The 20,135-nt window shown below is 41.5% G+C and overlaps 1 protein-coding gene across 1 annotated transcript in view; it reads right to left on the reverse strand.

The window, feature by feature from the left end:
• Nucleotides 1–14,408, reverse strand: part of EVL (Enah/Vasp-like) — a 289,813-nt gene extending 275,405 nt beyond the window's left edge. The window contains exon 1 of the mRNA XM_043989738.1: nt 14,269–14,408. Within this exon, the coding sequence (XP_043845673.1) occupies nt 14,269–14,273 (5 nt within the window). The 5' untranslated portion in view covers nt 14,274–14,408. The remainder of the gene's footprint in view (nt 1–14,268) is intronic.
• Between the last annotated feature and the right edge of the window lie 5,727 nt (nt 14,409–20,135).

Below are 20,135 nucleotides of genomic sequence, written 5' to 3' on the forward strand. Positions count from 1 at the left end.
GGTATCTACTATCAAAAACATTTGACTTGGAAAATAGGTTGAAGATAGGTAATGTGAGTATCAAAGGACTCTCTGAATACCATAACCAAGCAAAAAATTTTGAAATGCAATATTTTAAAAGGCAAAAAAGATAAAGGCTTAGAACTAAGGATGACTACTTACCTTTCAAAACAGCATAACCAGATGGGGAAACAATGAACCTTACTAGACTGGATAAGGATTTGAAATGTGAAAACAGGATTCAAGGGAAATCAAGAAAGCTTTGGAACAATTGGAAAGGGCTAAGTGCATGAATAAATGATAAATAATTTATTAAATACTTAGTATGTGCCAGGTGTGCTTTGCTAAGTACTGGGGACACAATTACAACAAAAGTAACACAGTTCCTTATCTCAAAGAATTTACACACACACAAAAGACTTAGAAAGCAGAAAAGGTAGAATGCTGAGGAGGATGAGGACTATGGCTGGACTATAGAGCAGGTTGGCTTGGAAATGGCTGGAAAAGTGATATGGAGTTCTGGATCTGAGTAAGATAAGATGGAAATCCATCTTTCAGAGACTAGGGTGGTTCCAGGGTCAGAGTTTAAGGCTCTGGTGAAAAGGGGATGAAGATTATTGGGATGATGGTCTGAGTGTAGGCCGCATGGTTTGTAAAGAGCCAGGAAGTGATACCATGTACAAATGAATAAAAGCAGAAATTTAAAACACATCCTTTACTGACCATAACAGGATAAACTTATATTCAATAAAGGACCTTTGAAGAAAGGTAAGATGAATAAATGCAAAGTCCTCTACTTATGGTAAATTTACCCAAGTATAAAATAGGAGGGATCTCTCTGTAAAATAGTTAATGTGAAAAATACTTGTGTGTTTTCATCAATATATAATATCAATCATACTGCAATTGATACGAGTCAGTTGTGCTGTTCTTCAAAAGCCAAAAGAGTTAATGTGAATTTTGCTTACATGGGGAGAGTTTTACTGTCTAGAACAGGAGAGATGATAATTTTAATGTACCATATCTTGAATCCTGGGTCCATTTCTGGGTGTCCCATTCTATGAATGATATTGACCAGCTGGAATACTTCCAGAGTAGGACAGGAAGGGGATAGGAAACCATGCCACAGGAAGAACAGATGAAGGAACTGGGAATGCTTAGCCTAAAGAAAAGAATGGCAAGGCATGATGGTTATCTGGAAGTATTTGAAAGGCTATCATGAAGAATCTGTCTGTGTGGCTCTGGAAGGCAGAGCTAGAACCAATGGGTAGAAGTTACAGAGAGGCAAATTTTGGTGCAATATACAAACAGACAAACAAGAAATCACTGGTCTCCTCGCTGCTCCTCAAACACAATACTCCTGACAGAACATTTTCTCTGGCTGTCCCCATGCCTAGAATACTCTGCCTCCTTATGCCTGCTTCCTGGCTTCCCTGGATCCCTAAAGTCTCAGCTAAAGACTAAACTTCTGCAAGACCCCCACCCCCACCCCCTTTAATCATAATGTCCTCTGAGATCACTTCCAATTTTTCTATCTAGATCTATTTATCTTGTTTGTATTAATTGTTTTCATGTTGTCTCAACCATTAGACTGTGAGCTCCTTGAGGGTAGCAACTATTGTTTTGTTGTTGTTGTTGTTGTTGTTTGTTTGTTTGTTTGTGGTTTTTTGCCTTTCTTTATATCCCTAGAACTAGCACAGAGCCTGGAACATAGAAGACACTTAATAAATTCTTGTTGATTATCAGAGCTATGCAATAATAACGGAATCAGATAACGTTAGGAAGAAATGAATTTCCTGTCAATAAAGGTGTTCAAAGAGTGGTTAGATGACCATTTGTTGGGGAAATTCATGAAGGTGAATCCTGCTTCAGGTTTGGGTTGGACCAAGGGACCTATCAGGTACCTTCCAACTCCCAGAGTCTAGGATTCTTTAAGGGTTGGTGTTTCATGGCTAGTCATGAGTATGTCCAGAGGAAGAAAAAAAGGAGGAAGAAAAAGTCATTAAAAGGAAGATTTTCCTTATCTCACAATTTTGCAGATAATGGATCCTGATTTTACCACCCTGGGATTTGAGATGCGTGTTAACTACTTCGAGGTACAGGGAGTTGGACTTGTTAACTTCTCTGGTCCCTGGAAACAATAGTAACAACTCTCACAGCTGTGTAGAATTTCACATTTTATATAAGTATAGCTTATCTTAGTACTTGGGCAAATCACTTGATTTCCCAAGGCCTCAATTTCTTCATCTACAAAATGAGAGCATCGGATTCAATGACATCTAAGGACCCTTCCAGTACTCTCTGGACCATCTCAGGTCAGAAAGCACTTTCCCATTTATTATCTCCTTGAACCACCACAACAATCCTATGAACTATATTAGGCAGGGGATTATTAACTCCATTTTGCAGATAAGGAAGGTGAGTCCCAGAGAAATGAAATGGTTTTTCCCAAGGTCATACAATAAGTATGTGGTAGAGCTGGACCAGAACCCAGATCTCCTGACTATATTTTTTAAAGGAGAAAATGTGTCAGATAGAACCATATTAGAAATTTTCAGGTACCCACACCACTCAGTCAACAAGTCAATCTCTTTCTTAGTCTCCTATATTATTTTGTTGTGGTTCAATCATCTTTCAATCTGTCCAACTCTTCATGACCCCATCTGGGTTTTCTTGACAAAAATACTTGAGTGGTTTGCCATTTCTTTCTCTAGCTCATTTCAGATGGGGAAACTGAGACAAACAGTGTTAAGTGACTTGTCCAGGGTCATACAGGGTCATGTCTGAGGCCAGATTTGTTCATTTATTATTATTATTAATACTACTTAACTAATGTCCTAGACTAATGTCTTATTGTGGTATGCACACAATTCTAGGTTCTTAAAGGCTATTCATGCAGGATTCAAGTTCTGGCAAGTCCTAACAATCAATCAGTCAGTAAGCATTTATTGACCATCTATTTACTATATTACATGCATTCTGCAAGGCTCTTGGTATATACAAAGATAAAAGGGAATCAGTCTCTGACTTCAGGGAGTTTATATTATAACAGGGAAGACAATATGCACACTTATTCACACATGCATAAACCATGTACAAAGTAGAAACAAGGTAACCCTGGATCCTCTGAAGTGCAAAAGGCTCCAAGTATGGGTACCATTATATATCTGCATTTCATTTATGTCTTTTTTTTTTAAAAAAAAAAGCTTAGTCATGACAACCTCCTCATAACTCCCTTGTGACCAAGAAAAACAATTAAGCAAAAATCATCTAATACAAAACTGTTATCTAGGAATCTATACAATAATCTGCCCCAGTAGTCTTCTTCTCTGACAATGATGCTTTGTCTGTCTGTATTTGAAGGAGATATGTAGTCAAATTTGATTAATCATGAACTTGGCTTTAGAGTGATGACATTTTTAGCCAAAGCAATTCTTGGAGACCACATACCATGTTGTAGAGCTATTAAAATTCACATTAATGAAGGAATTACCAACACCAACAGAATCACAATCCATGAAGTATTTAAGCAATAATTATGTTGTACTTTCTGGTGTTATTTAGTAATTATAATTATAAATGATAAAACTTTTTTTCCTACTGGAATTACCCATTCAAAGAATCTTATCAAGTTTGTCTTCAAAACACATAATTAAAAGAATTTGGAATTTTCCATATACTTTTTTTTTCCAGTGAGGCAATTGGGGTTAAGTGACTTGCCCAGGGTCACACAGCTAGTAAGTGTTAAGTGTCTGAGGCCAGATTTGAACTCAGGTATTCCTGACTCCAGGGCCGGTGCTCTATCCACTGCTCTACCTAGCTGTCCCTCCATATACTTTATTGAGATCAAGATAAGAGGAAACAATTCTGGATCTGGGGCATATAGGGATTTTGGGGGGAGCATTAATACTTCCACCAAGAAATCAGTTTAAAAGTTAATTAAAATGGTAAAACACTAGTCAAATGTAATGTTGCCCTGTTGAGTTTAATCTAAATTCTAATACACTCTAAATTATAAAGATGAGTACATAGGACCATAGATTTAGATCTAGAAGGACCGCAGGCATCATCAGACCCAATCCCCTGCTCTTACAGGTGAGGAAACTGATGCCCAGAGATGCCCTGCAACTTGCCCAAAGTCACACAGCATGCTATTGTTCAGTCATTCAGTCATGTCTAACTCTTCATGACCATGTGAACCATAGCACACTAATGCTGTCCACCAGTTTTTCTTGGCAAAGATACTGGCATGGTTTGCCATTTCCTTCTACAAGAGATTAAAGTAAACAGAGGTTAAGTGAATTAAATAGGGTCACACAGCTATCAAGTGTCTGAGACTGGATTTGAATTCAAGTCTTCCTGACTGCAAGTTCAACACTCTATATTCATCGAAGCACCTGGCTGCCTCAGCATACTCAGTCAGGATTTGAACTCAGGTTTCCGGTCCAAATTCAGTGCTCTTTCTGTTAGATCATGCTGCCCCAGAGGTTTAAGGAATTGAGAATCACCTCCGAGAAAACATCCAGTCTAGGTATGGTCAAGATATAAGCACTTAACATTGCCAGATAGAGCAGAGGTGAACATCTGGCAGAGGCTTATTATCCTGCTCCAGGCTCTGGGGCTTCCTTTCCATATCCTGCTCTCCACAAATTTCAACTATTAGAGAGAACAGATGATTAGGGTTGGGAGCAGGAGCTGTGGGACCATTTGTTCTCCTACTTTACATCTAAGGAGTAGAGTGAGAGCCAGATTCTCTGACAGCCTGGCTAAGTACATACATACTGAGAGTATCCTTGGACTCAAAGCAAGCAGGAGTAAAGCTATTGCTCCTCACTCCAGCAGGACATTTTCACTTTTAAATGGACCAGGAGTCTTTGATGTAGGAGCATGAGAAACAGCAACCACTCCCATATTCTGAATCCCTCCCTGGTTGTCTTCTATTGCTTTTCTGTTTCCTTCTCAGACCACAGATCCTAAGGGGGTGATGATGATGACGACAAGAACAACAACAACAACAACAATGATGATGAAGCATTTTAAAGTTTCACAAAGCACTTTCTAAATGTCATCTCATTTAATCTTCACAATGACCCTTTGAGGTAGGTACTATCATTATTTTCATTTTGTAGTTAAAACAGAAGAGATTCAGTGACTTGCTTAGAGTCACACAGTTAAGTAAATACCTGATGCAGGAGTCTTCCTGACTCAAATTCAGTGCTATCTGCTGCACCACCTAGACGCACAGATATCCACCTTAGTAATTCCCTCATTAGTGTTAAAGTTCAAGAATTCCTGAATCCTTCTTAAATGAGAGATGAGAACTGCTGGAAAGATTCAATAGCTGAAGGACTAAAAAAAAAAATCCTGCCCCAGGGCCAGGAGATGGAGTGTGTGGCAGTTGCTTAGACTGCAGGTCTGAGGTGAATGCAAATTGAAAATATCGCCCTTCTGAAGGGAATAGCAAGGATAATGAGTTGAGATGTCTTATGTTTTCTGTATTTTTTTGGGTGTGTCTTTGAGTCTTTTTACATGTTAAGCACTTTTAGAAAGGACGAGATAATGGTGGTCCTATGCCTGATAGCCATGTGGGACATTGAGTATCTTTCCTGGAGGAGATAATTCTGTTAAATTTTGGAGAGACCCTAGACCTGAGCCATAGCTGAGTTTGGTTTTGGTGTTTTCCTCAGACTTTTACTTTGAAGTACGGACAGAGCCAGAAAGAGAAAAGCCAGATTCTCTCTCCCCTTTGGGTTCAGGCTTCTATCAGGATGAATCTTTGTTAGTGTGAGCCCACAGCCAGCCTTGTGGGAACACATTCCATGGTGGTATGGTACAGTGGCAAGAATACTTGCTCTGGAGACAGAGAATCTGGGTTCATAGTTTGGTTTATATTTACTATGTCTGTGTTTGCCATTTCCTTCTCCAGTTCATTTTACAGATGAGGAAACTGAGGCAAACAGGGTTAAGTGACTTGCCCAGGGTCACATAGCTAGTAAGTATCTGAGGCTGGATTTGAATTCAGGAAGAGGAGTCTTTCTGACTAGATCTGGCACTGTGCACTATGGTGCCACCTAGCTGCCTGAGATAGAATACGGATGACACCAAACCTCACTTCAGGTTGCTGAAGAGAGAATATGACTTTGAGAGGAAGCTGACATGAGAGATGGCAGCCTCCATCTTGTCCCTATTCCCAGCTTGCTATATACATTAGAGACTTTGGGGGTATTTCTCTTTAGGTGAGACCTGGGATTCTTTCTGTTGAGCCAACCTGCCTCTTTCCCAAAGTGTGTGTTTTGGTGGGGGGCGGGGGCTGTTTCCTTCTCTTTTGCTATTAACTTTCCTATAAATGGATTTCTTTGCAAAAAAAAAAAAAAAAGGACAATTGTAGAGATGCAATTGCTAAGGCACTCATTGATGAAGTAGAATCATGTCACCTAATCTGTTAAAGTAGAAGGATGATTGGTGGTTTACTTTTTCCATCCTAGAGTTAAAAACCAAAACTGTGCAGAAGGAGGAGAGGAAACATCCTTTTCATTGTTGAAGCAAAGAACATTTGTAAATGTCACTCAGGGAACATCCCAACTGACAGGATGTTTTCATGCTCCAAGAGGATCTAAGTGCTTCACTTGCCAGTCAATGAGCATTTATTAAGTGCCCACTAAGTTCTAGGTACTATGTTAAGCCCTAGAGGTACTAATTACAGGAAACTCACTGTCATCAACATCAACACTCATCTAGAGACTCTCACAAAAGACCTGGATCCACAAACTGTCAGGGACAGTTCAAAAACGTTTCTTTTCCAATGAAAGAAGGATTGTATTTCCAGAAGCACTGGAATCTCTTTATTTCTAGAGCTTTACTTTTTGTGTATTTGTTCTGAGAGACAGACACACAGAGAGAGACAGAGAGACACACAAAGAGAGAGAGACAGAGAGAGAGAAGGGGGTAGGGAGCTGGAGGAAATAAAATGAATAATGTTCTTGTTGATCAGAAAATTAAGTAATGCTGTATTCTAGAGGGACTAGTTATGAGAAAATTTTCATCAAAAAACAATTAAGGAAACATAAGGAAGAACCAGAGAGGGAGAAAGAGAAAACCATCTGCATTCAAAATAATGTTTTATGGTATTAACCTGAGCAAAGAGCTGTATATTTAAGTTAATTATGTACAAGGGAGTTAAAAGGTCTTCCTTAAAATTAACTCATTCCTCAGAGTATTCTCTACATATATATACATGCAGATACACATGCACAGTGACCTACACATATAAAGAATCCATTGTAATTATCATAATAGCTAATGCTTATATTGAACAGTTATTTCCATTGTGTGTGTATTGGGGGGAAGGGGAGCTGCATTTCAGTGTGCCATAGCATGACACAAAGGATGTCTTGACATGATCTCAAGGAGCATCCAACAGGAGCATGGAAAGATGGATTTCATCTTACCCATAAGACTAAACCCATAGGGGCAGCTAGGTGGCTCAGTGGATAAAGCACCATCCCTGGATTTAGGAGAACCTGAGTTCAAATCCAGCCTCAGACACTTGACAGTTACTAGCTGTGTGACCCTGGGCAAGACACTTAACCTTCATTGCCCCTCCAAAACCAAAACAAAACAACCAAAAAAAAGACTAAACCCATAGAGGGATCTGTCTCCCCAACAACCCCAAACTCCTTTCACTGCTCATTATTTCTGCTCTTGGTCCCTGGCCTCCAATGGTTATGGGAGCTCTTAACCTCCTCCCTTCTGATTGGAGCATGGTACCTCTGGGCACTTAGAAGCTGTGATTCAGGCACCTTTTCCAGAAGACATACAGGCAAAATTCCATGTCTTTTGTCCTTTCCTCCCCCCTTCTCCTACTACTCCATACCTCCCAGATCACTTGATAGCTCAGGAAGGTACTCTGTGGCAGCTTCTATATTCCTAGACAGTGACTGGTGAGTAAAAACTATAGCTCTTTTCATTTTTGGTGAGTCAGAATGAATTGCACAATGAAGAGAAGGCAGAGCATGGATAGGTCTTGGAGAATGCAGTGGCTGAGGCAGAGACTGCTCTAAAATGTTGAGGTGGTAAGACCAAGAACCTTAAAGGCTAGGATGAAACAGAAATGGACCAGCAATTACCAGGAGACCTCAGTTGCTGGTGAGATCAAGTTGGGAAACTGATTCCAGACACTTGCCAGCTAGCCCTCCCTCTTTCCCCCCTTTTCTCTAATCATTTACAGAATTGATCTCAAAGTGCTCCAAACACATAATTCCTTCCCCTAATCCTTTTTTCCCATTTTCTCAGGAGTGGTAGGGGTGGTTGAAGGGATAGCTGGGAAGCAATTAGGCTGAGAACTCCATGAAGTAGATCTTAGCAAATGTCTTATTCATTTTTAAATAAAATGCATATGGCCACTGTATGTACTGCCTGTGTAATGTAAATATAGAAAGTAAATCTGATGGATGTTTCCTAGACAAATGTGGACAAGGACTTAAGACCACATAGATATTTCCATAATTTTTATGTCAGAATAATAGTCCATGTTTTTTTCCCCTCATATCTCAAATCAATGTTAAATCACATCTAGTGTGTCCTACAGCTAGGAACAGCAAGAACATGAGGACTAGATTCTCTCTGATGAAATCACTTGGATGGTAGCTTCATAGCTTAGGATAGATTCATATGCTATCTAAACTATATACTATGCTCCACTGATGGTTAATCAAAACTGAAAGCCTCCTTTTCTTCAGGCTTGCAGAAAGCAGGAAACAACCCAGCTATGGGCTGCTATTGCCAGGGCAGCCCTTCAGGTGTCTCCTGGAACACCCACCAAGTAGACCACGCCACATTCACAGAGACAGAGAAACATATAGAGGGAGAAAGTAGAAGATACAAAGATAGGAAGATAAAGAGAGAAATACATAGACACATAAGTAAGACAACTTGAGACACAGGGAAGAGTGAGACAAAGATACACACAGAGGAAGGCACAAAGGAAATACAAAGAGAGAAAGAGTAGAAAGACACAGCAAAAATGAAAGAGGAAGACACAAATGCACACAGTATGGACAAAGAAGAAAGGTTAAGTAGAGACCCAAATACAAGAAGGCAAATTCAATATGATAGATATCACTGAGATTTGGTGGGATGAGAGGCATATCTCGAAAATGCCTTTGGAAAAATATTCAAAGGAAGAGGATGGCTACAAAGAGGGGCTGGCTAGTACTTTATAGGAAGAACAGCACAAGAGATTTAGAGCTAGAAAGGACTTTAGAAGCCATCTCATCTAACCTCTTCATTTTATAAATGAGGACACTGAAATCCAGAGAAGTTAAGAATGTGTCAAAGGCCACACAGGTAGTTAAGTAGGGGAGTCACAGTTGGAGCACATTCTCAAACACTTAATCTAGTACTCTTTTCACTGTACCATACTACTTCTCCATTTATAGTCATGTGAAGAAATCCGGGAATCAGAGGGGGAGGGGTAGAGTAGAGAACATTTGGGGAAAAGATCACTAGAGGAAGAAACTTCAGTGATATTGTCATGGGCATATGCTACAGACCACTTAGGAAAGGGATTCTGGGTGAGTTCAGGAAACAAATCACAATCTTGGCACATGCACATAATACAGTAGGGAAGGGAGACTGTAATTATATGAACATCTGTTGGTCTTCTCTCTACCAAACAAGAGTAGTTGATCATTTTATGACTTTACTTAATTATTATTTCACCCTTTAAAAGGTACAGGAATCAAAACCCCCCAGGGAACTTTTCTGGATCTGAGTCTCACTAACTAGAAGGAACCGGTTGTTGGGGTAGAAACGGTAGGAAATGTTGAAGGGAAGTGATATTTCCATTTATCCATCTTAGAATTTGTGACAAAGGAGAAATATGAATCAGTACCCAGCAAATGCCTAGCAGATAGTAAAAGCCTAATAAATGCTTGTACAACGAATGAATGAATGAATGAATGAATGAATGAATGAATGAATGAATGACACATACCTTAGAATATGGAATAGAAGATTCCAAAGGGCCTTGAGAAAAGAGCTAGAATCTCATGGACTAAGGGTCAACAAGGAAAGTGAGGCCCAGAGGAGTTAGAACATAAGAAGAAACAGGGGCAGCTAGGTGACGAAGTGGATAGAGCACCGGCCCTGGAGTCAGGAGTACCTGAGTTCAAATCCGGCCTCAGACACTTAACACTTACTAGCTGTGTGACCCTGGGCAAGTCACTTAACCCCAATTGCCTCACTAAAAAAAAAAAAAAGAACATAAGAAGAAACAAAACAAGTGGGTAGTAGGGAATTGACAGCCAAGATTATTGGGATGTAGCTAAGAAGGTACTGAGTTGGACTTCTGGCCATCATGGCTCCCTACCTCCCAAAGGCCCACTTTAGAAAAACTCTAGAAAAAAATTCACACCAGATTGAATAATGGTGGATAAATAAGTGATAAATATATATTTTTGGCTTTTTGTGCATGTGGGGGGGGGCAATGAGGGTTAAGTGACTTGCCCAGGGTCACACAGCTAGTAAGTGTCAAGTGTCTGAGGTCGGATTTGAACTCAGGTCCTCCTGAATCCAGGTCAGTGCTTTATCCATTGCGCCACCTAGCTGCCCCTCTATCCCAGAATTGTACAAATTGTCCATGGGCAATACAAAAAGGCAATGCTAGCAAATCCAGAACCTGTGTTAACAAATAAGTCAATAGCCTCTTGAGGAGGCAGAGGCAGACCAGAAATACATTTGTGCCTGCAGGACTCTGGCTCTGGAGGCAGCTTGAATAGAAGGCCCCCAAAAGAGAACTCCAGAGTGGTTAGAAAGCTTCAGAATGATGAGCAATCCTTAGGCTCTTTAACAATCCAAAACTGGGGTCTGAAAAGTCACCCAGACTTAGAATAGCCAGGATACCATGGGGCTCTGAGGTTCTTACACTGTTGTCTGAGATGCCACAGAGGGCCCTGAAGTTCTAGCACTTTGAACCTCAAAGAACAATAGACTAAACAATGGGATGCGGAGGTCAGCGCAGAACACTAGGTGGCACAGGGCAAGATGAAACAAAGCCATCCACCCTGTTGAAAACCCTGAAGGGGACAGAGCCTGGCCCTGGCACAGGAATCTAAGCTGGAGAGACCAGTAAACCAAGGAAGACACTGACCAGCATAAAACAATTATTACAGATTGAGAGATGTCCAAAAATCCAACCTTGAAGGAGAAATTCCATAACAACGTCAAGCAGAGACTCAAAGAAAAAAAAGCACATCCCACAAAGACCATATGAATATCTAGAAGAAATGAAGCAAGAAAGATAAATGAAATAAAAGCTTTGGTGGAAAGAATTGGAAGGACAAGAAATAACTTAGAAGAGAAAATGATAAAGCTTACCCAAGAAATGGAATTTCTGGAAACTAGAATAAGTCAGACAGAAATCAATGACTTCGTGTGAGAACAAAAATATTGGAACAAAATTAATGGTTGAAAACAGAAAAAAATTAACGTATCTGATTAAGATAAATGATTTATCTGTAAAACAAGACAAGGGGAGATAATTTAAGAATCATTGGGTTGCCTGAAAACCATACTTTTTAAGAAAAAAGCCCATACACTATATAACTTATGAAATTGTATAATATATACTATAAGCTATTAATACTATATTGTAATATATAATAAAAGCTAGTAAGGCTTAAATTGCATTAAGACTTTTGGGACATACTTAGTTTCAAAAAGTTGTAAATGAAAACAGGCCAGATCTAATATAACTAAAGAACAATTTAAAGATAGAAAGAATCTACCAATCACTTCCTAGAAGAAACTCCAAAAGGAAAAGTTCAGGAATATCATAGCCTCTATCAAGAGCTCCAACATTAGTGAAAAAAAATACCACAAGGACACAGAAGGAGTTTACATATCAAGAACTGTAGCCAGGATCACACAAGACCTGGCAATTTCTATTAAAAATGAGAGAAAATATTGGAATACAATATTCCCAAAGACAAATGATGTCATTTTACAAGCAAGAATAAGTCAAACCTACTAAGGTGAATATAACTCTATGGGATCAGGGTTGAGGGAGAAGGACCTTTCGTGGAATAGAGGATTTTCAAGAATTTCTCATGAAAAACCAGAGCTGAGTAGGAATTTTGAAATACATACATGAAAGTTCAGAAAAATCTGGAAAAGTAAATTTATTTGAACATGTGCCTGGTTCTGTATGATGATGCAATAGAGGAGAAGAAATGTGTTCCTTCAGAATCTAATGTTTCCAAAGGGTTTTGAGGATATTAAAGAAGAAAAACAGAGAATAGAGAATGGTCGTGAATCACTTCTGTTCTGAGAGTTTGGAGAGGGCAAAGAGAAGAGGGAGTTAAAGGAATACAATAGTGTAGAAAGGAGGAATAAGGGGGAAGAGCTTTCTATTTCTCTTCATTTAGGTGCATAAGAAGAGTATACAAGCATAGAGGAAGAGGAGGGAAGAGGAGGTATCAGATGAACCTTATTCTTACCTAAATCAGACAAAGGAATGTTGACTATACACATAGAGTTTGGTGTAGAAAAACATAGCCATCCTGGGTTGTATGAAGTGATGCAGTTGAAGTGAGTAGAACCAGGAAAACAATCTGTACAAGAACACTTGAAACAGTTTTGAAAGCCTTAAAACAATGATCAATGCAATGACAAACCCTATCTTCAGATTGCCTGTAATGATGCATGTTATCTACCTCCTGACAGAGGGGTGATGGACTCAGAGAAGAAAGAAACTCAGTTTTTTTGGACAGGGACAAAGATGCTTATTTGTTGCAAGTTTTCCCCTCCCCTCCTCTCTTTAATTAGGTGGAAGAAAGGGATGTGAGGGAGAGATAGCAATGGCTACAAGTTACAAAGGTGTACATTTAGTTTTGATATAAGGAAAAACTTCCCAACAATTAGAAGTGTTCAATAGTGGAATGGCTTCCTCCTAGCTAAAAGCTTTTGAGTAAAGGCTGGATCATCACTTGTCTGGTATTTTGTAGAGGGGATTATTCTTCCATTGTGAGTCGCACTATATGCTGTCTGGTAGGGTCTCTTCCAACTCAACACCCATCCTTCCGAAAGGCAGGGTGAGAGAAAGAGTAGGCATTCAAAGAGATACAGAGTCAGACTCACGCAGAGGGATACATATGCACAGAGAGACAAAAACACAGATACAGCAGACAGACAGAAATATATTCAGAAAAACACATTCATAAAGAGTAAGAGAGAGACAGGAAACATACAGAGACCAACACACACAAACGCAAACATACACAGGGAGAAAGAGAGACCCAGAAAGGAACAGAGACAGAGAATCAGAGATAGGAACAGACTGGTCAGTTACAGGGACAGAGGGACAAGTACACACAGAAGGGGAGAGAGAGAAAGGCATGCGCAGAGACCCGCACACAGAGGCATAGACGCTGATATAGAGAGACCAACGAAATCCACTGAAGGAGACACACGTATTGCTACAGGAACAGTCGTGATAACGCCTTAGAAACAACCACAATGATGCGGCCAGAGAAGTATAGGGGAAAAGACAATCTAATGAAGTAGAGGGGAAGACGGGGAAGGGGAAAAGAAGGACGCTAGAGCAAGGTGAGAGGCAGCTTCAGAGAGGGCTCCTGGATAGCCATCTGCCATTCCTTCATTGTCAAACAGCGGAAAGCGATGACATCAGCTGTCATGTGGCTCTAGGTCGTGGCCGCCAGAACTGCCAGCACCGTTCCCACCTCCAGGTGTGAGAGACCTCCCCCCCCCCTCCACCCTGTGCCAATTGGGAGAACATCCCAGAGCATCATCCCACACATGCAGCACCACCAGCACCACCACCCTCGGTGGCGTGAAAGGCGGGAGGGGAAGGGAGAAGGGACGGATGCCCTGTCTCGCCTCACCCCCGGATTCCCCCCAGCGTTGGGCAGAGCTGGACCAGGCCAGGCCCGCTCCCCGCTGGAAGTCAGCCAACTCTGGACAGACGTACGCTGCGGGCGGGGCGCGGGGTGGGGCCACAAGCTGTAGCTCCTCCTCGCTGCCTCCCCCAGGCCGGGCCCCTGCCAAACACAGCCACATGTGTCAGACTCCTCCGGGCCCCAGCCCCGGCCCAGCTCCGGGATCTGGGTTCCTTTAGACTCCCCAGTGCGCGGCGGGCCTGGCGCTGGGGCTGCAGGAGCGAGCTTCCTAGCCCCGCGCCCGCCCGGCTCCCAGGTCCTGGGCGTTCCTCCCCCACCCAGATCGAGCCCTCACCTGGCTGAACACGCTCACCTCATTTTTCCCGGAGAGCCAGCTGCGTGGCGCGTGGAGGCGCTGGTGGGGTCGTCCCCGCTGGCAGCTGCAGCTGCGGGGGGTTGGGAGGAGGAGGGATGAGAACCTGGACTGATGGGGGGCGGGGGGGCTTTAGTCAGGGAGCCGGCCCCAAGCGTAGTGGTAGCGGCGACACGGCGTTTGGCTGGATTTGGGAGGACGCTGATGGCTCATCGCGGGCGCGGGTGGAGTGGGGGCGGGGGTCCTTTGGCTGATTTGGGGCTGGGGGAGGGACCCCAGGCTGCTAGCTGTGGCCACCGGTTCCAGCAGCCGACAGCCCTGGCCCGGTCCCTGCCATTTTCTTATGAGCGCGCGTGTGGGCGTCCCTTCCCCACTCCCCCACCTCCTCCTCCACCCCACCCCCCGCTTCCCCCCAGCCCGAGCCGGGGCCCTGAGCAACACGCTCCCCTGGGCCTCTTGTGGGTTGGGGAGAGACACTCCCCAGGGCAGAAGAAAAACACACAAAAGTCACTCCGCGAGTTGGGACCTGAGGAGAGGGTAAGAGGGGGGGAGGATGAAAGGGGAGGAGACCCCAAAACATAGAGCCAAAGGTCGTGGAGAAGGCCAGGGAAGAAAGGGGGCACACCCAGGGTCCCAGGCTCGCTGACACCATAAGGACGGGGCCACACGCGTCTCTATCGGAGTTAGGCCAAAGGGTACTTTAAAGGCCCGGTGGATAGGTAGGAGGAGGGAGAGAGCTCCATCTACCCCGCTCCTAAGAGCTACAGAGCCCAGGTGTAATGAATGTATTCAAGGAACATCAAGGGTTTGGAATCAAAATGTGAGGGCTGGAAGAGAGCTGCAAGGGACCTTGGTATGAAAGAACACACAACGTCAAGGATAGAAGAGACCTTTTAGATCATCTGCTCCAATGAGCTCCAAACTCTTTTGGTCACTCACCTTATCAGTAAAAAGTTTTTGAGAATGCACCCCTATAGTATGTGTGTGTGTGTGTGTGTGTGTGTGTGTGTATAAAACACACACACATATATAATATATAAACATAAATATATATATATAACATACATGCACTACTGTACTAATATGTATAATCTAAAAATATAAACATTAAAAGTATCTGGGTAATATGAGCTAAACAATGTTTTTAAAATTTATTTTGTTTTTTATTAATGGTATAATTTTTTTTTTGCTCTCACTAAAAAAAAACCAAAAACAAACCAAAGAAAGGCAAAAATATGGTCTCTGCCCTCAAGAAGCTCACATTTTAATGGGGAAGACAATATGCGATGTGAATGGGAGTTACCTCAGACAGCTAGCAGTGGATGGCTGGGAGATGTTAACCTTACTGAAGGTAGGATTTGAGCTGAGTCTTTAGGAAGTCAGGGAAGCTTGGTGGAGGTGAAGGCTATTCCAGGTATGAAAGACAGCTAATGAAAAGGCACAGGCTTGGGATTTGGAGAGTTGAGTGGGAGGAACAGCAGGAAGGCCAGGGTCATTGGACCATGGAGTAAGTGGCAAGAGTACATTTTTTTTTTTTTTTTGCGGGGCAATGAGGGTTAAGTGACTTGCTCAGGGTCACACAGCTAGTAAGTGTCAAGTGTCTGAGACCAGATTTGAACTCAAGTCCTCCTGAATCCAGGGCTGGTGCTTTATCCCCTGCGTCACCCAGCTGCCCCAGCAAGAGTAAAATTAAGAAGACTGGAAAGGAAGTAACTAGTTTTTGAGACGGACTTTAAATGTCAAAAAGAGGATTTTATATTTAATCCTGGAGGCAATAAAGAATCACTGAGACTGAGTTTAATAGATGGGGTGTGTGTGTGTGTGTGTGTGTGTGTGTGTGTGAGAGAGAGAGAGAGAGAGAGAGAGAGAGAGAGAGAGAGAGAGAGAATTGCTTTAGGAAGATCATTTTGACAACTGAAGGAAGGACAGACTAGATTGGGGAGAGATGAGGCAGGGAAAACAAAAAGGTTATTGCAGTAGTCCAGGTGTGAGGGGACAATGGTATGCACTAGGGTGGTGGCAGTGTCAGAAGAGAGAAGGGAGCCTATATGAGAGATATGTCAAAGGGGAGTTGAGTGTGATGACATCTAGGTTGAGAGCTTGCATGACTGGGAAGATGGTCATGCTCTTGACAGTAACAGGAAAGTTAGGAAGAGGGTAGGACTTGGGGAGGGACAGATGTAGAGTTTGGTTTTGGATAAGTTGAGTTTCAGATGGCTATGAGACATCCAGTTGTCCAAGAGGTAGTTGGAGATGCAAGACTGCATGTTGGGAGAGATGTCATGTCTAAGAGAGTGCAGACAGCATGGTTTGGAAATGTTTGTAAAGTAACTTGGAGGCCTGGTTCTGGACAAGATAAGGTGAAAGCTTATTTATTAAGTGGGTGTTGATTTATTGTTCACGTATCCCTTATAATTTCCTGAGATTAAGATGTTCTCTGGATGGGGAATGACAAATTGGCTGTGATACTGGAAAAAAGTGGAGTCTAGGGATTGTGGAATATTGCTCACCACTCTTGGTAATGTGCGAAGGGAATTGGAGCAGATCTTTATTAAGTAAGAAGACCTAGAGGCACTTAAGTTAACTTTGCAAGGATTTCTGGATGGGGTAAAATGCAGGTTGGGGTGGCAGAAAAATAGGCTCAGATTCCACTTTTGTCAGCCAGTAAGTAAATATTCATTAAGCACCTACTATGTGCCAGCCACTTTTGAGAGTAGCTGAGCTGGCTGCAAAGAAAAGTTCGTTTACAACCATGTTAGCTTTCTATGCTCAAGATCAAGATCCTGATTAGAAATGACCTTAACCTTAGGGTAGAAGGGGAGGGGACCTTTGAGAGGTCAGGAGAATTGAGGACACCTGACTCACACCTCTTAAGATCAAAGTTGTACACTGGCTACTGATCACCTTCCCTGTCATTTAGGTTTGTCTGAAGACAGACAGATGAGAGAAATTATTTGGGCAATGAGATTCCAAAGGAGAAAATAGCTTCTATATCTGAACTATAAATCCAGAGGAAGATAAAATAGGCAACCATTAGGTCAGACAAGACCTGGCCAGTTTTCTCCATGACTTCCAACACCACTTTGTATCATGAACTTAACCAGTTTAATAACCCAGATTGAAAAGTAGCCAGAGGGTCATTTAAGGCTCCCCTTGATCTGTCTTCACTGAGTCTTGAAGTCATTTCTGCACAATTCTTGATTTGGTCAGTGGAAATGCTCAGTTATTAAAAATGTTTCTAGGATTTCTGCCTTTTAAAATTTATTCACAATTTCTGCCCTAATGCATGGTTTATTTTTGTAAAAGTGACATGTAGTGCAGAGAAATATATATGTATACACATATATAATATATGTATAATACATATATGTACATACATATGTTCTTTATGATGTAATACATCTTTTTTGCTCTAACTTCTCTGACATTTTGTAAATTCTCTATTTTCCTTTTTGTTATTTTACTGTTAGATTTGTCCAATTGAAGCATGTAAGTTTGATATTGATATTTGTTTGTTGCCTATGGTTCCTTTAAACCTAAAGTAATTCCCTAGTTTTTCTTTTTATATTACAAATGACCATTTTTCCTTTGCTTTATAGTATGGTTAAAATTCTAGCTTTTAAAAAATTCACCCCAGGGGGCAGCTAGGTGACGCAGTGGATAAAGCACCGGCCCTGGATTCAGGAGGACCTAAGTTCAAATCCGGCCTCAGACACTTGACACTTATTAGCTGTGTGACCCTGGGCAAGTCACTTAACCCTCATTGCCCTGCAAAAAAACCGTAAACAAAACAAAACAAAAATTCACCCCAGGTGTGATGTCTGTAGATCTTCCATCTGAACAAAGGGATAGGTTGGCAGGGTCTTGTCATTTATCTTCAATTTTTTGGTCTGTAGTCCTTTCTTCCATTTTCATTGTTGTAGTTACTGTGTACATTGTTTTCTTGACTGATAACTTCACTCTGCATCTCTGCATCAGTTCATATGGATCTTTTCATGCTTCTTTATATTCACCACACACATAATTTCTTTATTTTTTGGTGAGGCAATTGGGGTTAAGTGACTTGCCCAGGGTCACACATAATTTCTTACAGCACAATAATATAACTGATGCAGAGTCTAATATTCCATTGCATCGATGTACCACAATCTGTTTAGCCACTTCCCATTTAGTAGGCATCTACTTTGTTTCTAATTCTTTACTCTCACAAAAAATGTTCCTATATTTTGGCGTATATAAGGACTTTCTTCTTATTGATGGCTTCCTTGAGGCTAAGCCCAGTAATGGAGTTTGGTTCAAAGAGTATGGACATTTTAGTCACTGTATATGCATACTTCCAAATTGCTTTCCAAAATGGTTGCACCATTTCACAGCTACCCCAACAATGCATTAGTGTGCCTATCATCCCACAACTCCACCAACATGACTGTTGCCCTTTTTTGGGTCAATTTTGCCAATATGCAGGGTGTGAGGTAAAACCTTAGGGTGATTTGTAGTAAGATCTTTTATATTAAGGTCATGTTTCCATCTAAAATGCACTGTGGAATATGGCATAAGGTATTTATCTAAGCCTAATTTCTCTTAGACTGCTTTCCAGTCTTCCCAGAAGTTTTTTTTTTTTATATCAAATAAGGAGTTTCCCCACTAGGAATTAGTTTGAGGTGTAGAAGTGCTATTCCTGCTTCACCCCTACTCTTTTCATCATTTCCCCTTGATATTATAGATCTTTTGTTTTTCCAAATGGATTTTTATCATTTTTTATCAAGTTTATCCTTTGGTAATTTGATTGGCACATTAAAAGTATAAATTAATTTTGGTGGTATTGTCATTTTATGATACTGGCATGAGCACAAAATATTTCTTCAGCTATCTGAATTCAGTGAAACTAACCAATATGTTGAAAATGGCTGATATTGACATACATATTTTCCCTTGTCTGCAAAGAAAGTGGAGAGATGCCTTCTCATAGATCTTCTTTGAGGTCGAGATTTGTTATTATACTTCCACAGGGTTGTTCGAATTATTTTGCTATTGTCCTATTTTATTCCCCAATGTGCAACAAAACCCTTTGTTAGTCTAGATTCAGTTGTCGGATTCAGAACCTGGCAACTTCAAAGCTTAACATTAAGATATCAAAGGGCTAGGAGTACAAAGCAACATGATTATTGCTTTCATAATAAATTCAACAATTAGCAGTCACTCTTTTTTTTTTGTTTTTTTTTTTTAGTGAGGTACTTGGGGTTAAGTGACTTGCCTAGGGTCACACAGCTAGTAAGTGCTAGATGTCTGAGGCTGGATTTGAACTCAGGTACTCCTGACTCCAGAGCCAGTGCTTTATCCATTGCGCCACCTCGCTGCCCCTAGCAGTCACCCTTAAGTCAGGACAGATGAAGGGTAGATACCTTCTTCCATCTTCCATCTGCTTACCTGCCAATATAAGCCTTTGCTGATCAGGAGGAACGCCCTTTTCTCCCTGGATTATGCTCTTCATATTATCAATAATGTTATTAGTTTCTACCCCCCCCCAAACTCAGTATTGCCTGCCAGGGTCTTCATAAAGCTCTTCATGGTGACTTGTGTTTTCAAGGATGCTAGAACCTGAATCTGCTGTGCCATCAAACTCTCTGAGAAGCACACTCCACTAGTATTACTTTTTGTTTTGTTTTCTTTTTAGTTTTTAGCAGGGCAATGAGGGTTAAGTGACTTGCCCAGGGTCACACAGCTAGTAAGTGTCAAGTGTCTGAGGCCGGATTTGAACTCAGGTCCTCCTGAATCCAGGGCCGGTGCTTTACCACTGCGCCATATAGCTGCCCCACTAGTATTACTTTTAATGATTTGCTCTTTCCATATACATTGTTGTAGCCATT

Source organism: Dromiciops gliroides, chromosome 2 (assembly GCF_019393635.1).
Source record: "Dromiciops gliroides isolate mDroGli1 chromosome 2, mDroGli1.pri, whole genome shotgun sequence".
Taxonomy (NCBI): Eukaryota; Metazoa; Chordata; class Mammalia; order Microbiotheria; family Microbiotheriidae; genus Dromiciops; species Dromiciops gliroides.